Raw genomic sequence first — 27,950 nt, 5'->3', positions numbered from 1 at the left:
ATTGATCTGAGAGTGAACTGAGTAGTATATGATGCATTACAATCACATTATCTAAATAATGAACTTAAGTGGTAGCACGAGGTTTGAAACCACCACCCCTCCAGGTGATTTTGATATCTGTCTCATCCAATTTTTATATTCTTCCAATACGAAATATCACTGACTGCAAAGAAATTTCATTTCTTCCAAATTCTTCTCCTCAGAGCCACCTTCACCTCTTTGCTTCTCAGGCTATAAATCAGTGGGTTTAACATTGGGTTAACTAAGCAATAAAACACTGCAAAACATCTTGCATCAACAGAGCCATTATTTGGTTGTAAATAGGCAATCATAAGAGTTCCGTAGAATAAGGTCACCACAGCAAGGTGGGAGGAGCAAGTTGAGAAGGCCTTGCTTCTTCCTTCCTTGGAGTTCATCTTTAGAACAGTGAAAAGAATGTAAATGTAAGAAGAGAAAATGACCAGGAATGGTATAACTAGGAAAAATACATCTGCTGAAAATCTGATTATGTTATTTAAATAGGTTTCAGTGCAAGCTAACCTCAGTACAAGTAGACCATCGCAGAAAAAGTGATGAATTACATTTGAGTTGCAGAAAGATAAGTTTATTACAAATGTGATCTGTCCAGATTGCAAAACAGCTGACATAATCCAGGAACCCAAAGCCATAAAAGCACACCTTTTATTGCTCATAATAATGGAATAACGCAAGGGATTACAAATTGCAATGTAGCGATCATAGGCCATAACGCCAAGAAGCACACATTCCTCACTGCCAAATATAAAGAAGAAATACATTTGCAAGGCACATCCCGAGAACGAGATGCTTCTGTCCTCAGCCAGGAGATCGACCAGCGCTTTGGGGATTGTGACCGTTGTGAAACAGATCTCCACAAAGGACAAATTCCTGAGGAAGAAGTACATGGGCGTGTGGAGGACGGGGTCCACTGTGAGGACGGTGAAGACAAGCAGGTTTCCCATCACGGTGAAGATGTAGAAGAGAAGAAACAGCGCAAAAAGGAATCGCTGAATCTGTGGAGACAAGTCTGAGAATCCCACGAGTATAAATTCACTCACGACAGTCTGATTTTCCAATGCCATTAATTAATTGTTTAACCTGAAGTGGACAAAAAGACCATGGCTCATTAAGACAAGTTGGATAAAATAACCCATCCTAACTGTAGCCCATGTTGATAGCTTTTTCCTGAAAGCAATTTTGAAGGATGCACATTCATCTTTTCTCTTCATTGATACTAAGGTGAAGAAGGTACCCCTGTAGAACATTCCCTCTAAAGTATAGGGATTCCTCCATCCACATTCCTATCATCAAAACATAAAAACATGAGGGTTGTCATACTGGAACAGATTGAATGCCCATCAATCTCAGTATTTTGTTTCCAACCTAGGTCACAAGTATCTAGCAAGGTCCCAAGGAATCAAATAGATTTTATGTTTCCAACAAAAGGCATGGTAATATCTGGTGTCAATCGTTAGGGCACAGAACACGCCTATCCCTCATGACAGAAATGGTAATATTTCTGAACCAATGGTAAGAATTTAAGTGGTAGGTAGCAGAGCATGTTGCCTCGGTGATCTTACATAAGTACATAAGTACATAAGTAGTCGCCTCCGCCGGGGCAGACCAGAGGTCCATCCAGCCCAGCGGTCCGCTCACGCGGCGGCCCATCAGGCATATTGCCTGAGCAGCGGTCCCTGACTAATTTTATACCTACCTCTACACTTATCTATAAACCTTCCACTGCTCTTATCTGTACCCCTCAATCCTATCATCACTTTTTGTAAAATGTTTACGATGAACCAATTGAACACGGCAAAGAATCCAAGCAAAAGAAATGAATGTTGTACCTGTGATTAAACAGATTCCATCACCTGTTTTGCTGCTCTGTTTATAGGCAAAAAATGACACCTTGTAATAGAGGGAATCTTAGTCATCTCAAAATTTCATTTCTTACCTTCGCTTGTTATCTACAACTGGATATTTATAACACCAACTTCCCCTGTTCCTCCACAGACACCAAAGAAATTCTTATTGATTAACTACTATAATATATATTATCATAATTATATGATCACGCTTCATTTTCCCTGGATATTAATTAAGACACAGATTTTTCAATCAGATTTTATCAAGAAAACTAAACATCCTGACCCAAGGAACTTATCTTGATAGCAGCAGCCTTTATCCAGATAAATTCTCTACCTGGTCTTATCCATAGATTTTAATTAGTGCTTTATAAATACCAACCCTGAACTATGTTACTGGCTGCTCTGCCATTTTTCCCAGATTGTTTATAAGGTGCTCAAAATTGTGTGTCAGTCGTCAACAATTTGGATTTATGCATACATCTTGGTATTCTATAAAGATGCACTTGTAAAGATTTTTGCACACCGTATATAGAATCTGGGAGGAAGCATGGCCATGAAGGGACAAAGGTGTTCACTAAAGATAGAAACATACAAACATAGAAACACAATAGCAGATAAAAGCCAAATGGCCCATCCAGTCTGTTCATCCATAGTATCTACTATCTCCTCCTCTCCCTATAGGCTAAGGGGCTCATAATCAAAACAAAAAAAAACGTTCAAAAAGTGGCCTAAATGGGTACTTGGATGATTAAAAATCCTGATCGTCCAAGTACCCATAACCAAAGCTCGTTTTAGATGTATCTAAAACCAGCTTAGGCCTTTCCCCTGCTTCTAAATGCATAGAACGAAAAGAGGCGTTTTTAGAGGAGGGGAAATGGCGGGAGGTGGACCGACCTAGACATAGGCGTACAGCAGGTATAACCAAAAGTTTAGGCAGGTTGCCTAGTTGGCACTTATACGTTTTGACTTAGACCAAGTTAAAACAGGTATAAGTGCTGAAAAAGGGGATGCTGAGCTGATCTCTCCTGCCGTGATTGTTGTTGTTGGTGGTGGGGGGGGGGGTGTATTCTGTAACCAGTGTTTTTTTTTGACAGACATCAGTTACAGAATCCAGCTTTAGGCAAAGGACTGGCTCCTCCGCCTAAAAGGCCTGGCTTTGGGTGTTTGGGACTTAGGCTTTTTTTTGTTTATTATATGTCTTAAGTGTAGACAGTGGTGGTCTGGGCATTTAAACAGCTGAATGTAGAGGTTGGCCATTTTGGACATTTTTTTTGAGAATGGACATTTTCCCTGCTTCTATTATCAACGTTTAGGGCCTAGGCCGAAAGGGGACTTAGACTTTTTTTTTTTTAAATTATTCCCCTCCACGGCTCTCTACACCTGCATTGTGAGGTCTTAAACATTACTGTTATAAGCTAAGGCTTGCATTGTGAGGTCATAGAAACTAGAAATATGATGACAGATAAATGCCGAATTGCCCATCCAGTCTGACTATCTACAGCATCCACTACTATCTGCTCCTCTTCCTAAGAGCTCTCACATGCCTGTTTCTTGCTTTCTTGAATTCAGACACAGTCTTTGTCTCTACCACCTTTACCAGGATACTTTTCCACACATCTTCCACTCTTTCTATAAAAAAGTACTTCCTTAGATTACTCCTGAGCCTATCAACTCTTAATTTCTTTCCATACCTTCTCATTCCAGAGTTTTCCTTTATTTGAAAAAGGTTCATCTCCTGTACATTAACACCACAGAGATATTTAAACTTCTGTATCAGTCTACAGCCCAGAAATATCAAAGTTATTCTAATCATATATTTTTTAATGGGTATAACTTATGGGCAGACCAGATGGACCGTTCATTTACTATGTTATTATATCCCCTCTCTCCAGCCTTTCTTCCAGAATAAATAATCCAAAATTTCATTTCTTGAAGACTGTCCACATCATTAGATCTTCACCAAAACACATTTATGCCAGGCTATTAATAAACATTTTTTAATCCTCAAAGAAAAATTTGGTAGAGGGAACTTACCACGAGGTGTAGTATCCCTACAGAACTCCATAGTCATGCCCTTGGATATCAAAACATAAAAGAACAAGAGGACATTTGGAAAAGTTGGAAGGAGACAGATTCAGAACGAATGCTAGGAAGTTTTTCTTTACCCAACTTGTGGTGGACACCTGGAATGCGCTTCCAGAGGACGTAATAGGACAGAGTACGGTACTGGAGTTCAAGAAAGGATTGGACAATTTCCTGCTGGAAAAAGGGATAGAGGGGTATAGATAGAGGGCTACTGCACAGGTCCTGGACCTGTTGGGCCGCCCGTGAGCGGACTGATGGGCACGATGGACCTCGGGTCTGACCCAGTGGAGGCATTGCTTATGTTCTTATGTCTGCCGCTACATCATATTTTCTCTTCGCATTTTCAAACTTTTTAAATATGTCATCATATCATAATTTTCTCAAGGAAATTTGTTTTAAGTTTCAAGTTATATTAAAATTTGTTATACCATCAAATCAGACTTCAAGGCAGTTTACAAAGGTAAAATACACGGTGATGGGACAAAAGCACACTGGACAAAGCCACGCCAACATTTTGGCACAGACAATTCCGCGTAAGACTCCAGCGCACCGCTGTAAAAGTTAATTTTAAAGAGTTCCGATGGGGGGTGTGGTGGGGGAACCCCCCACTTTACTTAATACTGTTTGCGCTGCCGTTGGGGGGGATGTGGGGGTGCAAACCCCCCCTATTATACAGAAAACTTAACTTTTTCCTAAAAAACTGGGAAAAAGTTGTTTCCTCTATAATGGGGGATTCCAACCCCTCCCCCCCCAACGGCAGCGCGAACACTATTAAGTAAACTGGGGGGTTTCCCCCCTCACACACCCCATCAGAGCTCTTTAAAATTAACTTTTCTGGTGGTGTGCTGGAGTCTTGCGCCCAATTGTCTGGGCTCAAATGTCGGCACCGCTTTGTCCCACGCGTGAATAACTATGAACCAAATACACACATAAAAACGTAAAATACATCATCGAATACACAAGGGACAATGTCATATAAATACACAGACACAATAGAGGCAGTAGGATAAAGGGGAGAATGACAATGTATAATGAAAATTGAGGATGAAGAGAAGAATTGTAAGGGAGGGAGGGCAGAACAATCAACAGTCAAGCAAAAAGTAAAAATAATCCGAAATGCATCAAAGACATCCTTAAAAGGACAATTATAGTCCAAAAGCATCTTTGAATAAGAATGGTCTTAAAGGTATTTAAAGGTCTCTCTTCTCTTAGGAGCTGAATTCCAGAGTGTTGGGGCTATTACAGATAAAAATGTTAGTTCTCATTGCGTTGATATGTTTTCGTGAGGGAATTGAAAGTAAACAAAGGGATCAATGAAGAGAATGAGAAATCAATAGCCTATTGATGAAATCTGTTCACTCTTGACTCTATTCAGAATAAACAAGGCTTTTTTGTAGCAGTCACTTAGCTGTTTGTTTTTTGTTTTTTTTTCTTTCAGCATGGATGGAAACTACCCGACAGAGTTCTCCATTTTGGTTCCTCATCAGGAATGGATGCTGGTTCCACTATTGCAAAACTTCTATCAAGAATTCGTCGCGTACTCCACAAATAAATTTAATGTTGAGTTTCTTTCAGAATATACATATCGAGGTTTCTAAATCTTTTTCTATACACTTTAGCCCAGATTCTATATAAGGTGTCCAGTCTCAGATGTTGCCTAAGTGACTTTTGAGAATCGCATATGGGCGGCCTATACAGAATCACCCTAAGCTGCCTAACCACCATGACTCTCTAGCTGGCGCTCATGGTACAGATGCCAGTTAGAGAATTGTGTTGTCGCTGAGCTGATCGCAGCAAGGGACTCTCCCTGCTACGATCAGTTTAGCAGCCACGGTCAGGGCCGGATTTAGATGAAAAGAGGCCCTAGGCTATTCCACTTATGAGACCCTTTCACCTTTCATTTTTAAGTTTGTAAATTACATGAGAGATAATAAAATACATCATTACTGTGATATATATATCAATATGTTAAATGAAGCATGTTGTTATTGGTACTAACCTTTATAAAAATGTGACACGGATAATAAATTAAAAAAAGTCGAGAACACTTATTTGGACATTTATTCTCAGCACCATATATAGTACTTGTAAGAATAACTAATCAAACATAACACACAACATTGCCCCTTCCTATGTCCATAGTGCCCCCAGTGCGTCCTTCCTCCCCTCCCCTCCCCTCCGATGCCCGCCTGCCTCCCATCCCCCTTCCATTGAACACCCCCATGCCATCCTGCCAGCTTGCCTTCCATTAAACCCCCCCACCCCCCTCCGATGTCAGTCTGTGCCGCCCTGTCCTGACAGATCCACGTTTTGCCTCTCTACCCGCGGGGCTGGGCTTTCCCCAGCTGTTTCCGGATTGACGTCTTTCCCTCCCCAATCCTCCTGCCAGGGCGAGAAAAAGAAAGGGAGAAGCCGAGTCGGCACCCCATTGCGGCCGGAGCCGGTTTCGATCCCGAAGCGTAGAATTTCTCCTTATTTTCGGTTTTAGTGTTTTAGTGTTCACTGTTTTTAGAATAGTGTAATTTTTTTTTTTTTTTAGTTCAAAAATTTTTATTGAGTTTAATTTTGCTAACAATTTGAATGTAGGCCCCTCTTGATCTTGAGGCCCTAGGCTGAAGCCTAGTTAGCCTATAGGAAAATTTGGTCCTGGCCACGATAACCTCCCCCCCCACCAAGACTACCAGCAGGATGGATGCTGGAACCCCTCACCCCCTAAGAAACCTCATCAGCAAGAGGGATGCCCAATCCCTCCTTCCAAAACCCCCCACCATGAAAAATAGCCCATCCGGACCCCCTCAAGCCTATCCAGACTCCCCAAACCCACCCGGAACTCCCCTACCCTATTGAGATGGCTGGTCGGAGGCATCTTTCCTGCAGCCAGCCGGCTGGTTCACCTTCACTAGAATGGTTGGCCTGCCTCTTCCTGGTGCATCATGGGATGTACCGGGGAGGGGTCTAAGGCCATGATTTAAATCGAATATGAAGGCATTTCTATTCAAGGACACGTTCGATTTATAAGCATCATACTCTCTATCTTTTCTTCACAAATGGAAAATTTTCCCTCCCCTAGTGTTTTAACCTTAAATGTCTTCCACGAACACATAACTAACACTGTCAGATCTTGTTTCTATAGGTTGCATATGATCCGCTCAATTGCCAAATTTTTAGAACCAAAATCACTCAACATATTGATTCATTCGTTAATTATTTCAAAACTTGATTATTGTAACTCTTTATTAATAAATGTCACTCAAAAAAAGAAGAGGCGTCTTCAGATAGTTAAAAATACTGCCATAAAATTAATACACAACCGCAAAAAATTTGATCATGTTACACCGCTCCTGATTGAATCACATTGGCTTCCTGTTGCTCATCGCATTACTTTTAAAATTGTACTTTTAGTTTTTAAAACATTGTCCACAAATGAACCCCAATTCATCAATAAATTACTTATCCCCCATAGTACATCACGTTCTTTAAGATCTACTAATCAAAAAATCTTAACAGTTCCATCACTAAAAGTGATCGGAACTCGTCGTCCTGATATTTTTTCTGTAATGGCCCCACAATTATGGAACACTTTGCCTCAGTATCTAAGAGAGGAAAATGATCTGAAACATTTTAAAGGCATTCTGAAGAGCTTCCTTTTTAAAGACGCCTTTAATTTATAATCATATTTAACGATTACCATTTTTCCCCCCCTCCTCTTTTTTATCTTATTTACCTTACCTGCTGTTTTTACCATTTATGTTTTCTTTTATGCATACAATTGTAGTTCTGCCCTTTCTTCCCTTATGTATCTGTTAGTTTCTATGATAGTATGTTAAACTTATGTAATCTTTTATAAATAATCTAATGTGTACACCTTTTTTTCTTTTATTTGTAAATCGCTTAGCAAATTAAATTAAGCGATTCAATAAGTTAAAAATAAACTTGAAACTTGAAAAACTTCCTCTCCTATTCAGAAATGTAGTTCTCCCCTCTAACCCCTTGTAATCAAATGTATAAGAACATAAGATGCGCCATCTCCGGATCAGACCTTCGGTCCATCAAGTCCGGCGATCCGCACACGCGGCCCCAAGCATTGTTCTGTCTGTTTGACGTCCTCTAAATCTTAATGTTTGTTTGCCATTTATTTATAATTTTATTATTGTCAACCACCTAGAAGTTACTGTAGGCGGCATAAATTTTAATAAAATTTGAAACTTGAAAACAGCACACAGGACAAATTCTATAAACAGTAAAAACAGTACCTACTGCATGTCAATCAAAGTTCATCGCCATTGGTAGAATTACGCCTCCTAGCACCTAAATTGACTTACACATCAGTAGACATCATAATATTAAACACTGCTCTATTACATTTGCAAAAATATCCTAATCAAAGCAATGAAATTTATTTTAAAAAAATTAAATTTGTACCTGCAATAGATCAGTTCTATTCTCTCTTCATGGACAAAAATGATTTTTGCTAATCTTGCTTCATATCTAGCATCAGTTTGTACCTGTTTCCCCCAGAGATAAAAAGAATTCATAATGGCTAATTACCAGCACTGAAATCACCTGTCCAGGTGTCATTTTCCCTGGACACTAATTATTGGGGAGATTTTCTTTTTAGTAGTTTTTATTGAGAAAATCTGACCTCACACATTCAAAGTGCACAAAATATAAAACAAAATATTTAATTCTTTTTAGTGAATTTCACAAAGATATTTCATTCTACTCAAATAATTTAGAAATAAATACATAAGACAGTTTTGTTGATGGCTTTCACAAAAGATACTTTGTTCTACTCAAATTTAGACTATGACGGGATGCTGAAAAGTTCTCAGGCCAGCTGATCAACTTCCTAAATTCTGAGCGTCATTTTTGCCACCGTAGCTAAAAAGAGTGTTATCTTATTGTGCAAAACCAAAATTATCTGTTTTGACATTGTTTCAGATCATTGATTGAACTATGAGTATCCAAGTCGTTCTCTTCTTGGTTGAGCTAAGAACTTTTCAGCTAGCCCTTGGATATTTAAATACTATTTTATTGATCTTGATCTAGCTCATGTGTTTTTATTAGAAGCTTAAGGGGCCCTTTTACTAAGCTGCAGAAAACACTAATGCATAGCTACCATAGGGGCATACTCAGTAGTTTAGGTATCAGTATGTGCTTTCCATGTGCTATAAATTACAGTAAAACCATGGATTGCAAGTAACTTGGTTTGCAAGTGTTTTGCAAGACAAGCAAAACATTTGATTAAATTTTAACTTGATATACAAGCAATGTCTTGCAATACAAGTACATATAGTGTACACACATCACAACTGAGCCGATGGCTCTTCTCTCTCTGACGCTGCAAGAGTGTAGTGACTGTTCTAAATGAGCAAAGTCTTGCAATACAAGTACATACAGTATACACGTGTCACAGCATCACAAGTGAGCCGATGGTTCTTCTCTCTCGGATGCTGCGGGAGTGTAGTGACTGTCCTAAATGAGCGAGGTCTTGCAATACAAGTATGTATAGTATTTTATATTAAAGGTTTTGGGTTGTGGAACGAATTGTCTGCGTTTCCATTATTTCTTCTGGGGAAATTTGCTTTGATATACGAGTGTTTTGGATTACTAGCATGCTTCTGGAACGAATTATGCTTGCAAACCAAGGTTTTACCGTATATATTTCTTTGTGCTGGAGGCATATTTGTGGGTGAAGAGTAGGCATTCCCAGTACTAATCAATTAGTGCAGCTACATCATCATTTACTAAGGAACAAAAATCTTATATACGAATACAGGATGTCCGGCGCAGTACTTGGAGAGACCCCCTAGGAAAGATATTTGGGAATTGTGGTCGACAAGTCAATGAAGCCATCCACGTAATGCGCAGCGGTGGCAAAAAGGGCGAACAAAATGCTAGGAATGAGGATCGCGAACAGATCGGAGAAGGTTATCATGTCACTGTACCGGGCCATGGTACGTCCTCACCTAGAATACTGCATCCAGCATTGGTTGCCTACAAGAAGGAGGACGCAGTACTACTCGAGAGGGTCCAGAGGAGAGCCACTAAAATGGTGAAGGGGTTGGAGGAGTTGCCATACAGTGAGAGATTAGAGAAGCTGGGCCTATTCTCCCTTGAAAAGAGGAGACTGAGAGGGGACATGATCGAAACATTCAAGATAATGAAAGGAATAGACTTAGTGGATAAAGACAGGTTGTTCACCTTCTCCAAGGTAGAGAGAACAAGAGGGCACTTTCTAAAGTTAAAAGGGGATAGATTCCGTACAAAAGTAAGGAAGTTCCTCTTCACCCAGAGAGTGGTGGAAAACTGGAACGTTCTTCCGGAGGCTGTTATAGGGGAAAACACCCTCCAGGGATTCAAGACAAAGTTAGATAAGTTCCTGCTGAACCAGAACGTATGCAGGTAAGGCTAGTCTCTGTTAGGGCACTGGCCTTTGACCTAAGGACCGTTGTGGGAGTGGACTGCTGGGCATGATGGACCACTGGTCTGACCCAGCAGAGGCAATTCTTATGTTCTTATGAACAAATTCTACAATTGATGCAGTTATTGACTGAACCAATCAAAAACCAATTAAAACCTCATTGTTCCAACTAAAGAGGCACCTGAGCATGCCTATGTGATTCTCGTGGAAGATAGGTGCCAAAAATGTAGGCCTTTAAAACCCTGGCCTACATTTCCAGTGCCATCCTTTCACACAGACAGAATTCTACAAACAGCTCTGTTGCAGATTGGCTTGTGATAAACAGCCATTTTGTAGGCGTATTAAGAACATAAGAACATAAGCAATGCCTCTGCCGGGTCAGACCTGAGGTCCATCGTGCCCAGAAGTCTGCTCATGTGGCGGCCCAACAGTTCCAGGACCTGTGCAGTAATCCTCTATCTATACCCCTCTATCCCCTTTTCCAGCAGGAAATTGTCCAATCCTTTCTTGAACCTCTGCCCTATTACTCCCTCTGGAAGCGCATTCCAGGTGTCCACCACACGTTGGGTAAAGAAGAACTTCCTAGCATTCGTTTTGAATCTGTCCCCTTTCAACTTTTCCGAATGCACTCTTGTTCTTTTAGTTTTCGAAAGTTTGAAGAATCTGTCCCTCTCTACTCTCTCTATGCCCTTCATGATCTTGTAAGTCTCCTCTTCTCCAGGGAAAAGAGACCCAGTTTCTCCAATCTCTCAGCATATGAAAGGTTTTCCATCCCCTTTATCAGACGCGTCGCTCTCCTCTGAACCCTCTCGAGTAACGCCATGGCATTCTTAAGGTACGGCGACCAATATTGGACACAGTACTCCAGATGCGGACGCACCATTGCCCGATACAATGGCAGGAAAATTTCTTTTGTTCATTATGGAAACCTTGAAAATCTGGCATGATGTGTCCTGGGGTCTGGGTTAAAAACAGTGGTCTAAATCATACCCTTCTGCACCATATATTTAGATATCTTGGCTTAACACTACATGGAGTTGCATAATTCAAATGGAATCCTATGAACCTGTTTAACAAACCACATTAAAATTTTGCTGTCAACACAGGTTAACTGGAAAAATTATCTTTGGTAACTACAAAACTCAACAGTAATTGTTAGATGCTTTTGAATCCTTTGGGGAAACTAGCCATGCAATTAACTAGGGATAAGTCTCTGATGGAATGGCTATTAACTTCTGTGTTCACAAATTTACAGATACTGTAGATCAGTGGTCTCAAACCTGTGGCCTAGGGTCCACATGAAGCCTGCCAGGTACTATTTTGAGGCCCTGGTATGAACACAATCACAAAAGTAAAATAAAACAGTTTCTTGATCATATGTCTCTTTAGCTATAAATTACAATATAATTATTAACACTTAACCAAAAGGAAATATTTATAAACTATAAAGAGTTTTACCTCATGCAAAATTTTAATTTCTTTACTAAGACTTTAACTATTTTTTCTGAGACCCTCCATGTACAAAGAAATACAAAATGTGGACCTGCAAAGGGTTTGAGTTGGAGACCACTGCTGTAGATGTACAAAAGTGTGCTATCTTGTTACCCACACTGAAATCGTTAATATGTTTATCTTTCTGATAATTAAAATTCTTATCTACTATTGAACAATATAAATGACTGATTGAACTAAACAGGTTCATAGATTTACATAACAATAATCGTAAAATCATAAAGAAACAAATCCCAGACTATCAGAAAAACAAAATACCAAATAGAAAAGACCTCCCCAAGCTCTACTGCATTCATGAAGAACCATTTTTAAACAAAATTAAGAGGTAAAGAGATATGTTTTTAATAAGTTCTTAAACTGCTTTACATTATTCTCCAAATGAAGTTCCCTTGGTAGATTATTCCACTGGACAGGGGTCTTAACAGATAACACGATTCTTTTAATCTCATTTTTCCACAAGTTCATGAACAACTAATAACAAATAATGCACACTGCTGGTGTTACTGTTTGACAATGTGTAATGCCCACTTCAGGGTCTGGGGCCCATCCTGGCTGGAGTCCCCCGAAGGCAGTCTCTGACGGTTCTTCACTTGCTCAGTGCCTCTACCTGGAGTAAAGAAGGGTTCATAGACAAAACCGCCGAAGACAAAGAGCGCAAGACGGAAGCGCGCGCCGAAGAAAAAGAGTGTTTTTAGGGGCTCCGACAGGGGGTTTTGTTGGGGAACCCCCCTACTTTACTTAATACAGATCGCGGCGGCATTGTGGGGGGTTTGGGGGGTTGTAACCGCCCTCATTTTACTGTAAACTTAACTGTTTCCCTGTTTTTTAGGGAAAAAGAGAAGTTTTCAGTAAAACGTGGGGGTTACAACCTCCAAACCCCCCACAACGCCCCTACAACGCGGCGCAATCTGTATAAAGTAAAGTGGGGGGGGGGGTTCCCCCCACACACACCCCCGTCAGAGCCCTTTAAAACAGTCATTTTCTTTGGCGCGTGCCTCCGCATTGCGCTCAGTTGTCTGCGCGCGCCTTTTGACCTGACACCGTAAAGAAGTATTAGCGGGTGAGTTCACCCTCTTCTCCCCCCCAGGAAAAAAAGTCTTCTGTGAACAAGGTTGGTTAATAAAATTGATTTATTTACACTATGCACATAGGCCTAATGAATAAACAGTCAGGAATGGTTTTCAACAATTTTAATACTTCCACACTTAGACCAATACTTGTACAGTGAATTTAACAGCATTTATATACTATTCAGATATTCTAGCCCTTTGTTAATCGTCTCTTCGACCTTTAACTCTCAGTCCAAATTGAGCATTTCCAAACAAACCTTTGTACCTCTTTCAGTTCTGACTGCCAACCCTGCAGTTGTTGACTCCTCCCAAATGCTTAGCCTAGTCACTAGGTGGGCGTGGCTGTTAACCTGTATCCTTGCTTTCCTTTTCAATCCACCCTTGCCCTGTCCTCAAGTTCTCACCCAATCCGTGGAAGATCTTAGGAGTAGGTAGGAGCTGTCCTTCCCAGCTGATGGACCTGCCACTGTGGTAATTTCCTGGTGGTCAACTATTATGGGATTTGTTACGTTTAAGTCGAGAATATCTATTTTCTCACTTGCCAGTAAGAATCTCTGGAATTCAATTCCAGGTATGGCTCACTTCAGAACTCATGTTCAACTCATGTTCAACTAAGCTTGCCTCCTCACTACTTTCCACTTCCCCTATTCTGATTTAGCTCTGCTCAGTTCATATTCCCACATTCATTTAAACTCACAAGCTTTATTCCCACATGAAATAATCTCTTACATTGCATAACATTTTATCCAAGTGTCTGAGTGCTCACCCCTTAGTGCATGATTTAATATGGAGTTACTCATCCCTCTGCATACTCAGTCATGTGACATTTATAAATTAGATATAATTCAACTGCAGTGGGGTAAGTGTCTGACAGAAACCCCTTTTCAGTTCTTAACATTCAAACCCACTGTTCATAAATATTTTTTTTCCTAAGCTTTCAGAAACCCACTCCCAGGGGGTTTCATGTGGTTTGCAGACTTGCCTTCAAGTTGATAACATTTGCTTATGTTTCACAATTTTGCCAGAATGATGCAATTTCTGAACATTTTTCTTGTGGGTAAACCAAATATTTAGACAAATCCAAATAGCCTTTACAAATTTCTACCTCAACATGATAGGTAAAACTATTGTTCAGTGTAACAACAGGGGCAAATTAGTCAGGGGAGGAATTTCATTTTTATTCCTCACCCACATTGCTACAGACATACTTTGCATATAATTCAAGGAGCATATATAGGCCAGTTCAGGTTTGCAAGACTCCTAGAAAAATGTCACCAATTGTAAATGGTTCATAGACAAAATCGCGGAAGACAAAGGCGCGCGCCGACAACTGAGCGCAAGACGGAGGTGCGCGCCGAAGAAAATGACAGTTTTTAAGGGGGTTTTGTTGGGGAGCCCGCCCACTTTACTTAATACAGATCGCGGCGGCGTTATGGGTGGTTTGGGGGGTTGTAACCCCCCTCATTATACTGTAAACTTAACTTTTTCCCTGTTTTTAGGAAGCCCCCCACAACGCCCCCACAACGCAGCGCGATCTGTATAAAGTAAAGTGGGGGGGTTCCCCCCTCACACCCCCGTCGGAGCCCCTACAAGCAGTTATTTTCTTCAGCACGCGCCTCCGTGCTGCGCTCAGTTGTCGGCGCGCGCCTTTGTCTTCCGCGGTTTTGACCTGACACCATTGTAAATCTCTCCAAGAATGATCATCTCTGCATTGATCTGCGAGAGAACTACCGTATTTTCACGCATATAACGCGCGCGTTATACGCGTTTTTACCTACCGCGCATACCCCTCGCGCGTTATATGCGTGAGCGCGGTATACCAAAGTTTTAAAACATAGTTCCCACCCCGCCCGACGCCCGATTCACCCCCCCCAGCAGGACCGCTCGCACCCCCACCCCGAACGACCGCTCGCACGCGCTCCCATCCGCACCCGCATCCACGATCGGAGCAAGAGGGAGCCCAAGCCCTCTTGCCCGGCCGACTCCCCGACGTCCGATACATCCCCCCCCCCCCGGCAGGACCACTCGCACCCCCACCCCGAACGACCGCTCGCACGCGCTCCCACCCACACCCGCATCCACGATCGGAGCAAGAGGGAGCCCAAGCCCTCTTGCCCGGCCGACTCCCCGACGTCCGATACATCCCCCCCCCCCCGGCAGGACCACTCGCACCCCCACCCCGAACGACCGCCGACTTCCCGACAATATCGGGCCAGAAGGGAGCCCAAACCCTCCTGGCCACGGCGACCCCCTAACCCCACCCCGCACTACATTACGGGCAGGAGGGATCCCAGGCCCTCCTGCCCTCGACGCAAACCCCCCTCCCCCCCAAGAACCTCCGACCGCCTCCCAGCCGACCCGCGATCCCCCTGGCGACCCCCACGACCCCCCCACCCCCCTTCCCCGTACCTTTGGTAGTTGGGCCAGAAGGGAGCCCAAACCCTCCTGGCCACGGCGACCCCCTAACCCCACCCCGCACTACATTACGGGCAGGAGGGATCCCAGGCCCTCCTGCCCTCGACGCAAACCCCCCTCCCCCCCAAGAACCTCCGACCGCCCCCCAGCCGACCCGCGATCCCCTGGCGACCCCCACGACCCCCCCACCCCCCTTCCCCGTACCTTTAGTAGTTGGCCGGACAGACGGGAGCCAAACCCGCCTGTCCGGCAGGCAGCCAACGAAGGAATGAGGCCGGATTGGCCCATCCATCCTAAAGCTCCGCCTACTGGTGGGGCCTAAGGCGCGTGGGCCAATCATAATAGGCCCTGGAGCCTTAGGTCCCACCTGGGGGCGCGGCCTGAGGCACATGGGCCCAACCCGACCATGTGCCTCAGGCCGCGCCCCCAGGTGGGACCTAAGGCTCCAGGGCCTATTCTGATTGGCCCACGCGCCTTAGGTCCCACCAGTAGGCGGAGCTTTAGGATGGATGGGACAATCCGGCCTCATTCCTTCGTTGGCTGCCTGCCGGACAGGCGGGTTTGGCTCCCGTCTGTCCGGCCAACTACTAAAGGTACGGGGAAGGGGGGTGGGGGGGTCGTGGGGGTCACCAGGGGGATCGCGGGTCGGCTGGGGGGCGGTCGGAGGTTCTTGGGGGGGAGGGGGGTTTGCGTCGAGGGCAGGAGGGCCTGGGATCCCTCCTGCCCGTAATGTAGTGCGGGGTGGGGTTAGGGGGTCGCCGTGGCCAGGAGGGTTTGGGCTCCCTTCTGGCCCAACTACCAAAGGTACGGGGAAGGGGGGTGGGGGGGTCGTGGGGGTCGCCAGGGGGATCACGGGTCGGCTGGGGGGCGGGCGGAGGTTCTTGGGGGGGAGGGGGGTTTGCGTCGAGGGCAGGAGGGCCTGGGATCCCTCCTGCCCGTAATGTAGTGCGGGGTGGGGTTAGGGGGTCGCCGTGGCCAGGAGGATTTGGGCTCCCTCCTGGCCCGATATTGTTGGGGAGTCGGCGGTCCTTCGGGGGGGGGGGGGGAGGGATGTATCGGACGTCGGGGGGGGGGGGGGCACCAGGCTTTCAGGATGGGGACAGACCTTCAAGGGGGGACAGTGCACGGAAGTCAGGGGGGGTGAACGGAGAGTCGGGACAGCGCACGGAAAGTCAGGGCGGGCGAAAGGAGCGTCGGGCAGCATGCGCGGTATACCCGTGAGCGCGGTATATCAAAGTTTTTGTGCAAATCATCGTGATTTCTGTGCGCTATATCCGTGTGCGCGTTTTATACGGGTGCGTGTTATTTGCGTGAAAATACGGTAGAGGCATTTCTGAGTAGTATATGATACATTACAACTACTTTATCTAAGAAATAAACTTAAATGGTAGCATGAGATTGGAAACCACAACATCTCCAGGAGATTTTTACATTTGTCTAATCCAATTTTTACATTTGTCCAATACGAAATATCACTGACTGCAAAGGCATTTCATTTCCTCCAAATTCTTCTCCTCAGAGCCCCCTTCACATCTTTGTTTCTCAAGCTATAAATCATCGGGTTTAACATTGGGTTAACTAAGCAATAAAACACTGCAAAACATCTTGCATCGACAGAGCCATTATTTGGCTGTAAATATGCAATCATGAGAGTTCCGTAAAATAAGGTCACCACAGCAAGGTGGGAGGAACATGTTGAGAAGGCCTTGCTTCTTCCTTCCTTGGAGTTCATCTTCAGAACAGTGAGCAGAATGTAAATGTAAGAACAGAAAATGACCAGGAATGGTAAAACTAGGAAAACTACGTTTGCTGAAAATCTGATTATGTTATTTAAATAAATGTCATTGCAAGCCAACCTCAGTAGAGGGAGACCATCACAGAAAAAGTGATGAATTACATTTGAGCTGCAGAAAGATAAGCTTATTACAAATGTTATCTGTCCAGATTGCAAAATAGCTGACATAATCCAGGAACCCACAGCCATAAAAACACACCTTTTGTTGCTCATAATAGTGGAATAACGCAAGGGATTACAAATTGCAATGTAACGATCATAGGCCATAATGCCAAGAAGCACACATTCCTCACTGCCAAAAATAAAGTAGATATACATTTGCATGGCACATCGCAAGAATGAGATGCGTCTGTCCTCAACCAGGAGATCGACCAGCGCTTTGGGGATTGTGACCGTTGTGAAACAAATCTCCACAAAGGATAAATTCCTGAGGAAGAAGTACATGGGCGTGTGGAGGACGGGGTCAACTGTGAGGACGGTGAAGACAAGCAGGTTTCCCATCACGGTGAGGATGTATAAGAGAAGCAACAGCGCAAAAAGGAATCGCTGAGTCTGTGGAGACAAGTCTGAGAATCCCACAAGTATAAATTCACTCACGACAGTCTGATTTTCCAATGCCATTGAGTCATTGTTTAACCTGAGGTGGAGATAAAGACTATAGCTCGCTAATATAAGCTGCGATAAAATAACTCATTTCTGCCAGAACTTGCCCGGTGCTCATGATAACAATGGTAATATTGCTATGTCAATGGTAAGAATTTAAGTGGTAGATACCAGAGCATGTTGTCTCTATGAACTTGAAAGTGTACAGTACGTTCTATCATCAACTTTTGTAAAATGTTTACAATGAACCAATTAAACACAGCACAGTCTGCAAAGAATTCAACCAAAATCATTGAACGTTGTACCTGTGATTAAACAGATTCCGCCGTTTTGTCTGCTCTGTTTATAGGCAAAAAATGACACCTTGTAATAGAAGGAACCTTTGTTATCTCAAAATTTCAATTCATTACCTTTGCTTGTTATCTTCAATTGGATATTTATAGCACCAATATACCCCTGTTCCTCTACAGACACCAAAGAAATTGCCATCATTATAATGATATGATCATGCTTCTTTTTCCCTGGATATTAATTAATACACAGATTTTTCCATCAGTTTTTTATTATGAAAACAAAACATCACAACCCAAGGAACTTATTTATTTAATATGTTTTCTATCCCATTCTCTCCAAAGAGTTCAGAATGGGTTACAAGTTAACATAAATAATATACAGTTAACAGGTTACAGTTTGCCATAGATACAGGATAAGTTTTTTTCAAAACAAGTTGTTATCCTAATGCAACACATAATGAGGATCTAGTACCAATGTACATTTCTTTGTACTCCATCAGCTGTATGTAGGGGAGTTAGGTGAAAAGATATGTTTTTATTGCTTTCAACGGTTCAGAAGTCCTTCAAGGGATCTGATCTGTGGGAACTGTTGATTCCAGTGGCTTGGTATGAAGTGGGAGTAGGAACGTCATTTGGTGAGTTGCAGTTGAAGCGCAAGACCAGGGGGCACTTTGAGGCATATTTCAACTTGGGAGTGCAGAAAACTGTTTGGCATATATGGAGGAAGCTTGGTTGTTGTACAGACTAGCGCCATGTTGTGCAGGGTTTGAATGCTAGCATCGGGCCCTTGAAGACACATCGTTTGGTTATGGGCAGCCAGTGAGCTGATGATAGAGGCTGGGAGACAGGGTTGCGGGCATTGAGGTTTTTTTAGATGTTTGATTGCTGTGTTTTGTACACGCTGGAGACATATGTTCTTTGTTGTGAGACCACTGAATAATGCATTGTAGTAGTCCATGCGGGAGAGAACGAAGGCATAGATTAATTGGGTGAAGTAAGACTCAGAAAAGTAGTTCCTTATTTTTCGGAGCTGTAGCATCTAGTAAAATGAGGAAGATACCACCTGAGAGATATGGTTGGAAAGTGATAGGTTGAAGTCAAGGAGTATTCCTAGGCTGTGTGGTCCTTTGCGGTTATGGTAGTTGAGTCCCAGTGTAGTGAGGGACGGGTACGGTTGCAATGTTCTTTGCAGATCCAAAGGAGTTCTGTTTTGGAGGCATTTAGTTGTAATTTGTTGATGGACATCCCGTTTTTGATTTCTGAGAGGCATTTTAGGAGTTTCGTGATCTAGGCATCGTGGGGTTCTCCTAGCAGTAATAATAATAATAATTTTATTTCTTATATACCGCTGTACCGTGAGGTTCTAAGCGGTTTACAGTAGAAACAGCAGAAATGCAATAAGTAAGATTAATTAAGATGAAGAGAAAGTACTTAGAGTTCCCTGACTGTCCCAAAGGCTCACATTCTTGCTAAAGTACTTGAGAAAAATAAATTAGTTAGGTTATTAACATAGAGTAGAAGAAGGTAGGAAAACAGTTCATAGGAAAATTAATTTCGAATACATTATACATTATATATTGTTCAAGGCGGAATACAAATTATAGGAATTACCAAAAGAATTGCGTAATAAAGATTATCTAGATAAATTACATAACAGTGATTCGTGTACATTAAATGGTGTGGTAGAGGATTCAATTTTGAGAATTACATATCAAGGGAATCAAGTGATAACAGAATATAGTGGAGATTATCAGTATATACGTAGATAGTTGGATGTCATCCATGAAGGAGTAAATCTTTATTTGGTATTTGTGGGCTATGTCTAGGACAAGTCTAATGTAGAGATTTAATATTAGATTGTGGAACACTGTATTTGATTGGTTTTGGTTTTGACAGTGCATTGTTGAGTAGTACACTTTTGGATCTATTATTTAGGAAGGAGGTAAACCATCATAACGCAGTGTATCGGATTCCAATTTCAGAAAGCTATGTAATGAGGAGAGGATGGTCAATAGTGTGAAACACCATGTTGAAATCCAGTAACACCAGAAGGATATGATTATCCTTATCCTTGAATTTCCAGCAGTCATCGATGATGTCAAGAAAGACCGTTTCAGTACCGTGGAATTTCCTGAATCCCAATCAGAAGGTGGATGGGGATCCTTGTTTGAAGAAGTGTGTACATTAGGGTTGAGTGTGGGCTTTTCCAAGATTGGTCTGATGACTGCTGACTTCCAGTTTGTGGGCACTAAGCCTGTTTGTAAAGAGGTATTGTTAAGAGGAAGGACGGAGTCTACAAAGGCGTCTTTCACAGCCACTAGGAAGCATGGTGGACAGGGATCTAGGCAGCCTTGTCAACAGATTCAGAATTGGGTTTTAATGTTTCTATTAGATCAGAAAGGCCTGTTGAGAGATCTTATAAGTTGATAGTATTGTTGCATATCTTCTTATGTTGGGTTTGCTTTCTGGTTGATGGTTGATAGCAGCAACTTGATAGCAGCAGCCATTATCCAGATAAATGCTCTAAAGTGCATTTTCAACAGTGCTTTATGGAAGCCAACCCTGAAATATGTTGCAGACTGCTCTGCCATTTTCCCCAAGATTCTACATATGGTGCTCAAAATTGTGCGCGTGCCAAGTTTTTGGGCATAATTTAATTGAGTGACAAGCCAAGTAGTGTCAATAATTGGACACTAAAATCAATTATTAGTGTTAATTGGCAACAATTTGGATTTATACATACATCTTGCTATTCTATAAGGATATACATGTACAATTTTTTTGTGCACAACTGGAGAGGCATGGCCATGGAGGGCCAAGAGTCTTCACTAAAGATAGAAACATACAAATGTAGAAATATGACAGTAGATAAAGGCCAAATGGCCCATCCAATCGGTCTATCCATAACATCCACTATCTCCTCCTCTCCCTAAGAGATCCCACGTGGGTGTCTCATGCTTTTTTAAATTCAGACATAGTCTCCTCCACCTGTACCAGGAGACTATTCCACATATCTGCCACCCTTTTCATAAAAAAGTATCACCTCAGATTAGCCCTTAATTTCATCCTATGACCTCTCATTCCAGAGTTTTCCTTTATTTGAAAAGCCTTACTTCCTGTACATTAATACCACAGAGATATTTAAACATCTCTATCATATCCCCTCTTTCCTGCCTTTCTTCCAGAGTATACACATGTAGGTGCATAAGTCTGTCCCCATATGCTTTATGACAAAGGCCACTAACCAATTTTGTTGCGGCCCTCTGAACTGAATCCATCCTATGTATCTTTTTGAAGGTGCAGTCTCCAGAATTGCACACAGTATTCCAACTGGGGCATCACCAGAGACTTATACAATGGCACTATCACCTCCTTTTTCTTACTGGCCAATCCACACCCTATATACCCAAGCACCTTTTTAATTTTTACCATCGCTTTTCAACCTGTTTTGTCAACCTGAGATCATCAGACTTGAACATCCCCAAGTCCTGCTTTCTTTCATACACAGAAGTATTTTGCCTCTTATACTATACCACACTATTACAGAACTTGGGGATCCACACCTAGTGCCGGGTTTTGAAAAGCCTCCTCTAGAAAGAGGACATGTCTGGAGAAATCCTAAGTGTAGGCGTCTATGCCACTGGAAATACTGCTTAGTGAAATCAAATGAAGCCACAACCATGTTCTTAAGTACGAGTTGTACTTATGTCGAGTGTCTATAACTTGGGGACTGCCTGTATTAATAATGGCCCTTATTTTAGAAGTATCCCTGTGTGCAAATGGGCCCTTAAATGTGCAGAGCATTCTATGTATATAAATGGCATTTCATTACAGGGCCAATTAGCTTCCTCATGTGTAAATATGTCTCTATGAGTAGGTTAACAAGAGGGTGTATTCTGAGTGAGCCTTCAATATAGACATGGATTCCTAATTTCACAAAGACATCCATATCTGTACAGCAAAAGAGAAATGTTAACATTTACAGCTGCCACAAGGAACGAATAAGTGCCTGCTGGAAGGGGCAGTTGAAAATGTTGATATATGAACATAAGAACATAAGCAGTGCCTCCGCCGGGTCAGACCATAGGTCCATCCTGCCCAGCAGTCCGCTCCCGCGGCGGCCCAAACAGGTCACGACCTGTCTGTATCACCAGAAGGGCTCCCTTGCCACCTTGGTTTCTCATTTAAGTCCTGTCTTCCTATCGAAGTCCTAACCCTCCGGTCTTACACATGCACGACCTGGTTTGGTTTCTATACTCATTACCTGGTTAGCTTTCTATACTTGTGTTACATCCCAGCTCCTCCCTCAGTATCCCATGATCCCTTTATCCTTCAGGAATCCGTCCAATCCCTGTTTGAATCCCTGTGCCCCCTCCCGATCACCCCTTCCTAACGGTTGTCCAATGACATCCAAACCACTCTCCTGATTCCCTATAGCAGATCCCCCTCAAGATATCAAACCTCTATGCAATATCACAACCTCCAGGTCAAGCTTTCCCCATGGAAGAACCCTTCCCTCCCAGGTGCACTGAGGCAAAGACCTCCTCTAGGAGGTCAAAACTTCCTACATTGTGGCAACTTCCCAGTGAGACCAACCCTTCCCCTATGAGGCATCTCCCCAGAGAATTCCAGCACCTTTAACACCTGACCCCCATAAAATAATTCCATCCACATAAAAGTAAATCATCCACATAATTGTGTGGTGAACCGGAAGTGAGACACTGCTTGCATTTGCAAATGCAAGCAGTGTCTCACTTCCGGTTCACCACACAATTGTTTCCCACGTACTCACCTTTATAGGACCCCCAGGGATCCCTGAAGAAGACTTTTTGTCGAAATGCGGACCGTGTTGGGTCCTGTATCCCTAACGGACTAGGTCCTTTAAGGCTCTTATGTGGATGATTCATTTTTATATGGATGGAATTATTTTATGTGGATAATTTTTGTGTACCTTTGGAACTTTGATACTTTCAAATAAAGTCCATTTGGGAACATCGTCACTCCACAGAGTTTTTTTGGTTTTCTCTGGATTTTCTTCTTTGTGGATATTTTGGGGTCAATTCCTTTTGTTTTTTACCCCTGACCCCCATCCCAGCCTTAAAAGCGACCCCAGGAATCTAGTAGGGAAGAAGTGACCTCAAGTGGTTATTCTGGGTTTTTGATATATTTAAACTCTGGAGCTCATTGTCGGAAAAAGCGGCAAAAGCAATTAACATAAATGGGTTTAAAACAGGTTTGGACAAATTCCTGGTGGTTAAGTCCATAAAGTAACTGGAGGAAATCCACTGGTTATCCATGCAAATAAGTGCTATGCAACCTTTCTACTATTTAGGATGCTAACCTGTACCTGGGACCTAAATTGGCCTCTGGTAGAAATAGGATGGACCTTTGAAATGGTGGACCTTTCTTCTAACCCAATATGGCTATTCTTCCATTTTTATGTTCTTATTTTTTATTTCCCACAGGAATGTAACTATCTAAGAATATTAGATAAAGCACAGGTGTCAACAAATCACCACCCAGAGTGTCGAAGTGAGGAGGATAAAGCCTCAGAACCCCACTACCTCCCTATTTGGATATGGGTGGGTGTCTACCAGAGTGATCACTGGCATAAAAAACCTCCTTCACTGCAGTTACAAGGTTACGAGATATTACAAGTTTTTTAGTGTTACAGGTCCACGATTGTGGAATGCACTTCCTGAACAGATTCATCAGATTCCTGTATTATCTTTTCGTAAGTGCCTGAAGGCTTCCTTTGGCAGTGTATAGGGGAGATATTACAGTCTGTAATTATTCTTTTAAGGGAGTTATAAGAGAATGTTTTGGTTAATGTGTATATGTCTGGTTGTGTGTATATTTATGCTTATTTATGTTGGTTGTAACGCAATTAGATTTTTGGATATGCAGGATATAAATGTTTTAAATAAATAATAGTATGATTAAGAACATAAGAACATAAGAAGTTGCCTCCACTGGGTCAGACCAGAGGTCCATCGCGCCCAGCGGTCCACTCCCGCGGCGGCCCATCAGGTCCATGACCTGTGAAGTAGTTCTTGACCATTTTTATAACCTACCTCTACTCCTATCTGTTCCCCTCAATCCCCTTAACCTTTAGGAACCTATCTAAACCTTCCTTGAACCCCTGTACTGTGCTCTGGCCTATCACAACCTCCGGAAGCGCGTTCCATGTGTCCACCACCCTCTGGGTAAAAAAGAACTTCCTAGCATTTGTTTTAAACTTGTCCCCTTTCAGTTTCTCTGAGTGACCCCTAGTACCTGTGGTTCCCCACAGTCTGAAGAATCTGTCCCTGTCTACCTTCTCTATGCCCTTCAGGATCTTGAAGGTTTCTATAATGTCTCCTCTAAGTCTCCGCTTTTCCAGGGAGAACAGCCCCAGCATTTTCAATCTGTCAGCGTATGAAAAGTTTTCCATACCTTTGATCAGTTTAGTCGCTCTTCTCTGGACCCCCTCGAGTACTGCCAAGTCCTTCTTGAGGTGCGGCGACCAGTACTGGACACAGTATTCCAGATGTGGGCGCACCATTGCACGATACAGCGGCAGGATGACTTCCTTCGTCCTGGTCCTTCGACCCTTCTTAATGATACCCAACATTCTGTTCGGTATCTTCTGTACTTATCAGCATTTATAGTTTGTTTCCCACTTGATTATGTTGTACTTACTATCTAAGAATGTGTCAATTTCAATTTATGAAATTCCTGGATGAATGTCACCTGCAATTATAGATTTATGCGAGATTTAATATTTTTTTTTATTATATACCACTTATAGCCTATGTGGTTTACATTCAGACACTCAACCATGTTTCTCTGTCTGTCCCGATTACCTCACACTCTATCTAATATACCTGGGGCAATGGGGGATTAAAGGGCAAATTCTATAAGAAGTGCCTAAAACAGGCGCTGATCTAGGCACTGTTCAGCGCAATTCAAGTAAAATTGGGTGCTGTTTAATGAATCACGCTGAGCGGCACATATTTTGGAGGGGCCCAATAAATAGGCCAGTTCTAGGCACAACTAAAAGTTAGACGCCTATAGGAGCTCTTAAGCACGCTTAAGAGCAGTGATTCTGCAACAAGACACCTAACACATAGCAACACCCACGTCTAATAATAATAATAATAATTTTATTTCTTATATACCGCCAAAGCCATAGTGGTTCGAGGCGGTTTACAATGAAGAAGGGCTGGACAATCAGCGAAAATTGTACAATGTTACAATCAGAGAAAAATAGGCGGCAGAGAAAAAATGGTACAACAGAGAGAAAAAATGGTACAACAGAGAGAAAAAATGGTACAACAGAAAGAAAAAATGGTACAACAGAGAGAAAAAATGGTACAACAGAAAGAAAAAAATGGTACAAACAGAAAGATGGGTGCAATTATGGCAATGAAATGGTACAGGGAAGAAGGTCAAGACAATCTGCGTAAAGGACATAGAGAGATAGAAGGGGCCAGGGTGGGCATAGGGGTCTTAGGGTATGAATCGGGTGAAAAGATTAGTTTTTAGTAGTTTCCTGAAGTTTAAGTAGGATGAAGTGCGTGAGATGATGTGGGCCAGCCAGTCATTGAGCTGACCTGCTTGGAAGGCAAGAGTTCTATTTAGATATCTTTTGTAACGGGAGAAAGTAGCCAGGAGAATGGCTCGATCAGTAATTTCATCTTGAGTAGTTTCAAGAAATAGAGTCAAATTTTCCATTGGATCCTTTTTTAATTCAGATCCTGTAGAAATACCACCTTCCTGATTAACTATCCCGCTTACTGGAAGATAGAAACATCTATTCAATACTATAGATTCAGCATTACACAATTCAAGAACCTTTTAAAAATACTTCCTTAGTAGTATCTCTGCCAAAAGCAATGGACATATTGGAAAATTTAATATTCTCAGATTGGAAGCTCTCATATGATTTTCCATTATTTCACATTGCCTATGCAACCAAAGGCTATCTTTAATTGCTGATGTAAATGTTTGGTGGAATAATCCAATCTGAGTTTCTGACTTTTTAACAGCTTCTCCAATACCAGGTGTTTTTCTATAGGGCCTGGGAGAATTAGGGTACTAGATGGTAGTGTTTTAGATTATACCTTGCGTTTCCCCATAATCCAAGAAACAAAATAAAAAGCAAAATTAAACCATTATCTATGTTCCACTGGAGCTGCAAAGGGCTCAGAAGGGGCCTGGCTTGCCCCTTAGGGCACACCCCTTCGGTCACGCCCTGCGGCCACGCCACAGGAAGTGGCGAGATCTTATCTCCAGTGCTTGCCCTGCCCACTGGTGCCAGCAAGGGGCCTTGGGAGCAGATGATACACACCAAACACAGCCACTGAATACCTCCTCTTCTCAGGCAGCAATGTCTCCTCTCTCACAGTCAGCCACAGAAAGTGGCAAGATTTTATCTCCGGTGCTTGTCCCACCCACTGGCATCAGCAAGAGGCCTCGGGAGCAGATGATACATGCCAAACACAACCAACAAATACCTCCTCTCCTCAGGCAGAAACTGGAGTAATTTCTATGTTGCCATGCCATTCAATAAAACAAATTTATCAAAAGAATAGATCTTAGAACTCTCGAGAGCTTCTATACTACATCAAATTCTGATGCTTAATATTTGAACCAATTCAAAGTTTTATTGCATGCAAAGAATGTTTTCCCCAAATTCTCCTCAAAGCCCCCTTCACCTCTTTACTCCTCAGACTGTAGATCAGTGGGTTTAACATTGGGTTAATTAAGCAATAGAACACTGCAAACACTCTCGGATCTGCAGAGCCTGTGTCTGGTTGTAAATATGCAAGCATGGTAGTCCCATAGAATAAGGTCACCACAGCAAGGTGAGAGGAGCAGGTCGAGAATGCCTTGCTTCTTCCTTCTCTGGAATTCATCCTCAGCACTGTGGAGATAATGTAAACGTAAGAGGAGACAATGATCAGGAATGGTATGAGCAGGAAAAACACAGCTGTTGCGAGTCGGACTATGTCATTAAAATAAGTGTCCGTGCAGGACAACTTCAGTACAGGTGGAACATCACAGAAGAAGTGATGGATTACGTTAGATTTGCAGAAAGGCAAACTCATTATGAACGTGATTTGTCCAAACTGCATCACAATCGATATAATCCAGGAAGCCATAGCCATATAAACACACTTTCTACTGCTCATAATAGTGGAGTAATGCAAGGGTTTGCATATTGCCATATAGCGATCAAAGGCCATGATACCCAGAAGCATGCATTCTTCACTACCAAAGAAAAAGAAGAAATACATTTGCAAGGCACATCCCAGAAAAGAGATGCTTCCATCATCAGACAAAAGATTCACCAGTGTTCTGGGGATAGTAACTGTTGTAAAACAAATCTCCACAAAGGACAAATTCCTGAGGAAGAAATACATGGGCATGTGGAGGAAAGGGTCAACTGTAAGGGTGATAAGGACTAGCAGGTTTCCCATCACAGCAAGCACATAGAACAGAAGCAACACAAGAAAAAGCAATTGTTGAATCTGTGGAGACTGGTCCGAGAATCCCATAAGTATAAATCCAATCACAGCGGTTTGATTTTCAGAAGCCATTAATCCACCGTTTAACCTGTAATCGGCATAAAGTGAGAACTTCTAACACATTAATTAACCAGTGCAAAGATACAGCAGTCACATCACTTTCCCAGCATGCATCGTTTCGTAGCTTTGACTGCAAGGTTTAGCCCTAATAACTTAATCACAATACAAACCTGGCCAGATTCTATAAATGGTGCCTCTCTTAGTAGGCGCCTAGAAAAGTAACACCTACCAAATATCAATCAAAGTTAGGCACTATTTGTAGAATCATACTTAGGTTTTCATAGCCTAAAATACT

General features: G+C 42.5%; 3 protein-coding genes across 3 annotated transcripts; all 3 read right to left on the bottom strand.

Moving 5' to 3' along the window:
* Positions 1 to 176: 176 nt before the first annotated feature.
* Positions 177 to 1,100, bottom strand: LOC117350782 (olfactory receptor 10A7-like). Its single transcript, XM_033925380.1, has one exon. The coding sequence runs from the start codon at positions 1,098 to 1,100 to the stop codon at positions 177 to 179; it is 924 nt and encodes a 307-aa protein (XP_033781271.1).
* Positions 1,101 to 16,884: 15,784 nt separating this feature from the next.
* Positions 16,885 to 17,808, bottom strand: LOC117349623 (olfactory receptor 10A7-like). The gene has a single exon (XM_033923215.1). The coding sequence runs from the start codon at positions 17,806 to 17,808 to the stop codon at positions 16,885 to 16,887; it is 924 nt and encodes a 307-aa protein (XP_033779106.1).
* An 8,914-nt stretch (positions 17,809 to 26,722) lies between these two features.
* On the bottom strand, positions 26,723 to 27,667 carry LOC117350755 (olfactory receptor 10A7-like). The gene has a single exon (XM_033925311.1). It carries the CDS (start codon positions 27,665 to 27,667, stop codon positions 26,723 to 26,725), a length of 945 nt encoding a protein of 314 aa, XP_033781202.1.
* Positions 27,668 to 27,950: the final 283 nt, after the last annotated feature.

Source organism: Geotrypetes seraphini, chromosome 16 (assembly GCF_902459505.1).
Source record: "Geotrypetes seraphini chromosome 16, aGeoSer1.1, whole genome shotgun sequence".
NCBI lineage: Eukaryota > Metazoa > Chordata > Amphibia > Gymnophiona > Dermophiidae > Geotrypetes > Geotrypetes seraphini.
Note: the sequence above shows the minus strand (reverse complement) of the source record. Positions and strands in the feature narration are given on the sequence as shown.

Excerpts from the sequence above, each read along its gene's own strand:
- LOC117350782 (XM_033925380.1), bottom strand. The coding sequence starts at position 1,100 with ATGGCATTGGAAAATCAGACTGTCGTGAGTGAATTTATACTCGTGGGA.
- LOC117349623 (XM_033923215.1), bottom strand. The coding sequence starts at position 17,808 with ATGGCATTGGAAAATCAGACTGTCGTGAGTGAATTTATACTTGTGGGA.
- LOC117350755 (XM_033925311.1), bottom strand. The coding sequence starts at position 27,667 with ATGGCTTCTGAAAATCAAACCGCTGTGATTGGATTTATACTTATGGGA.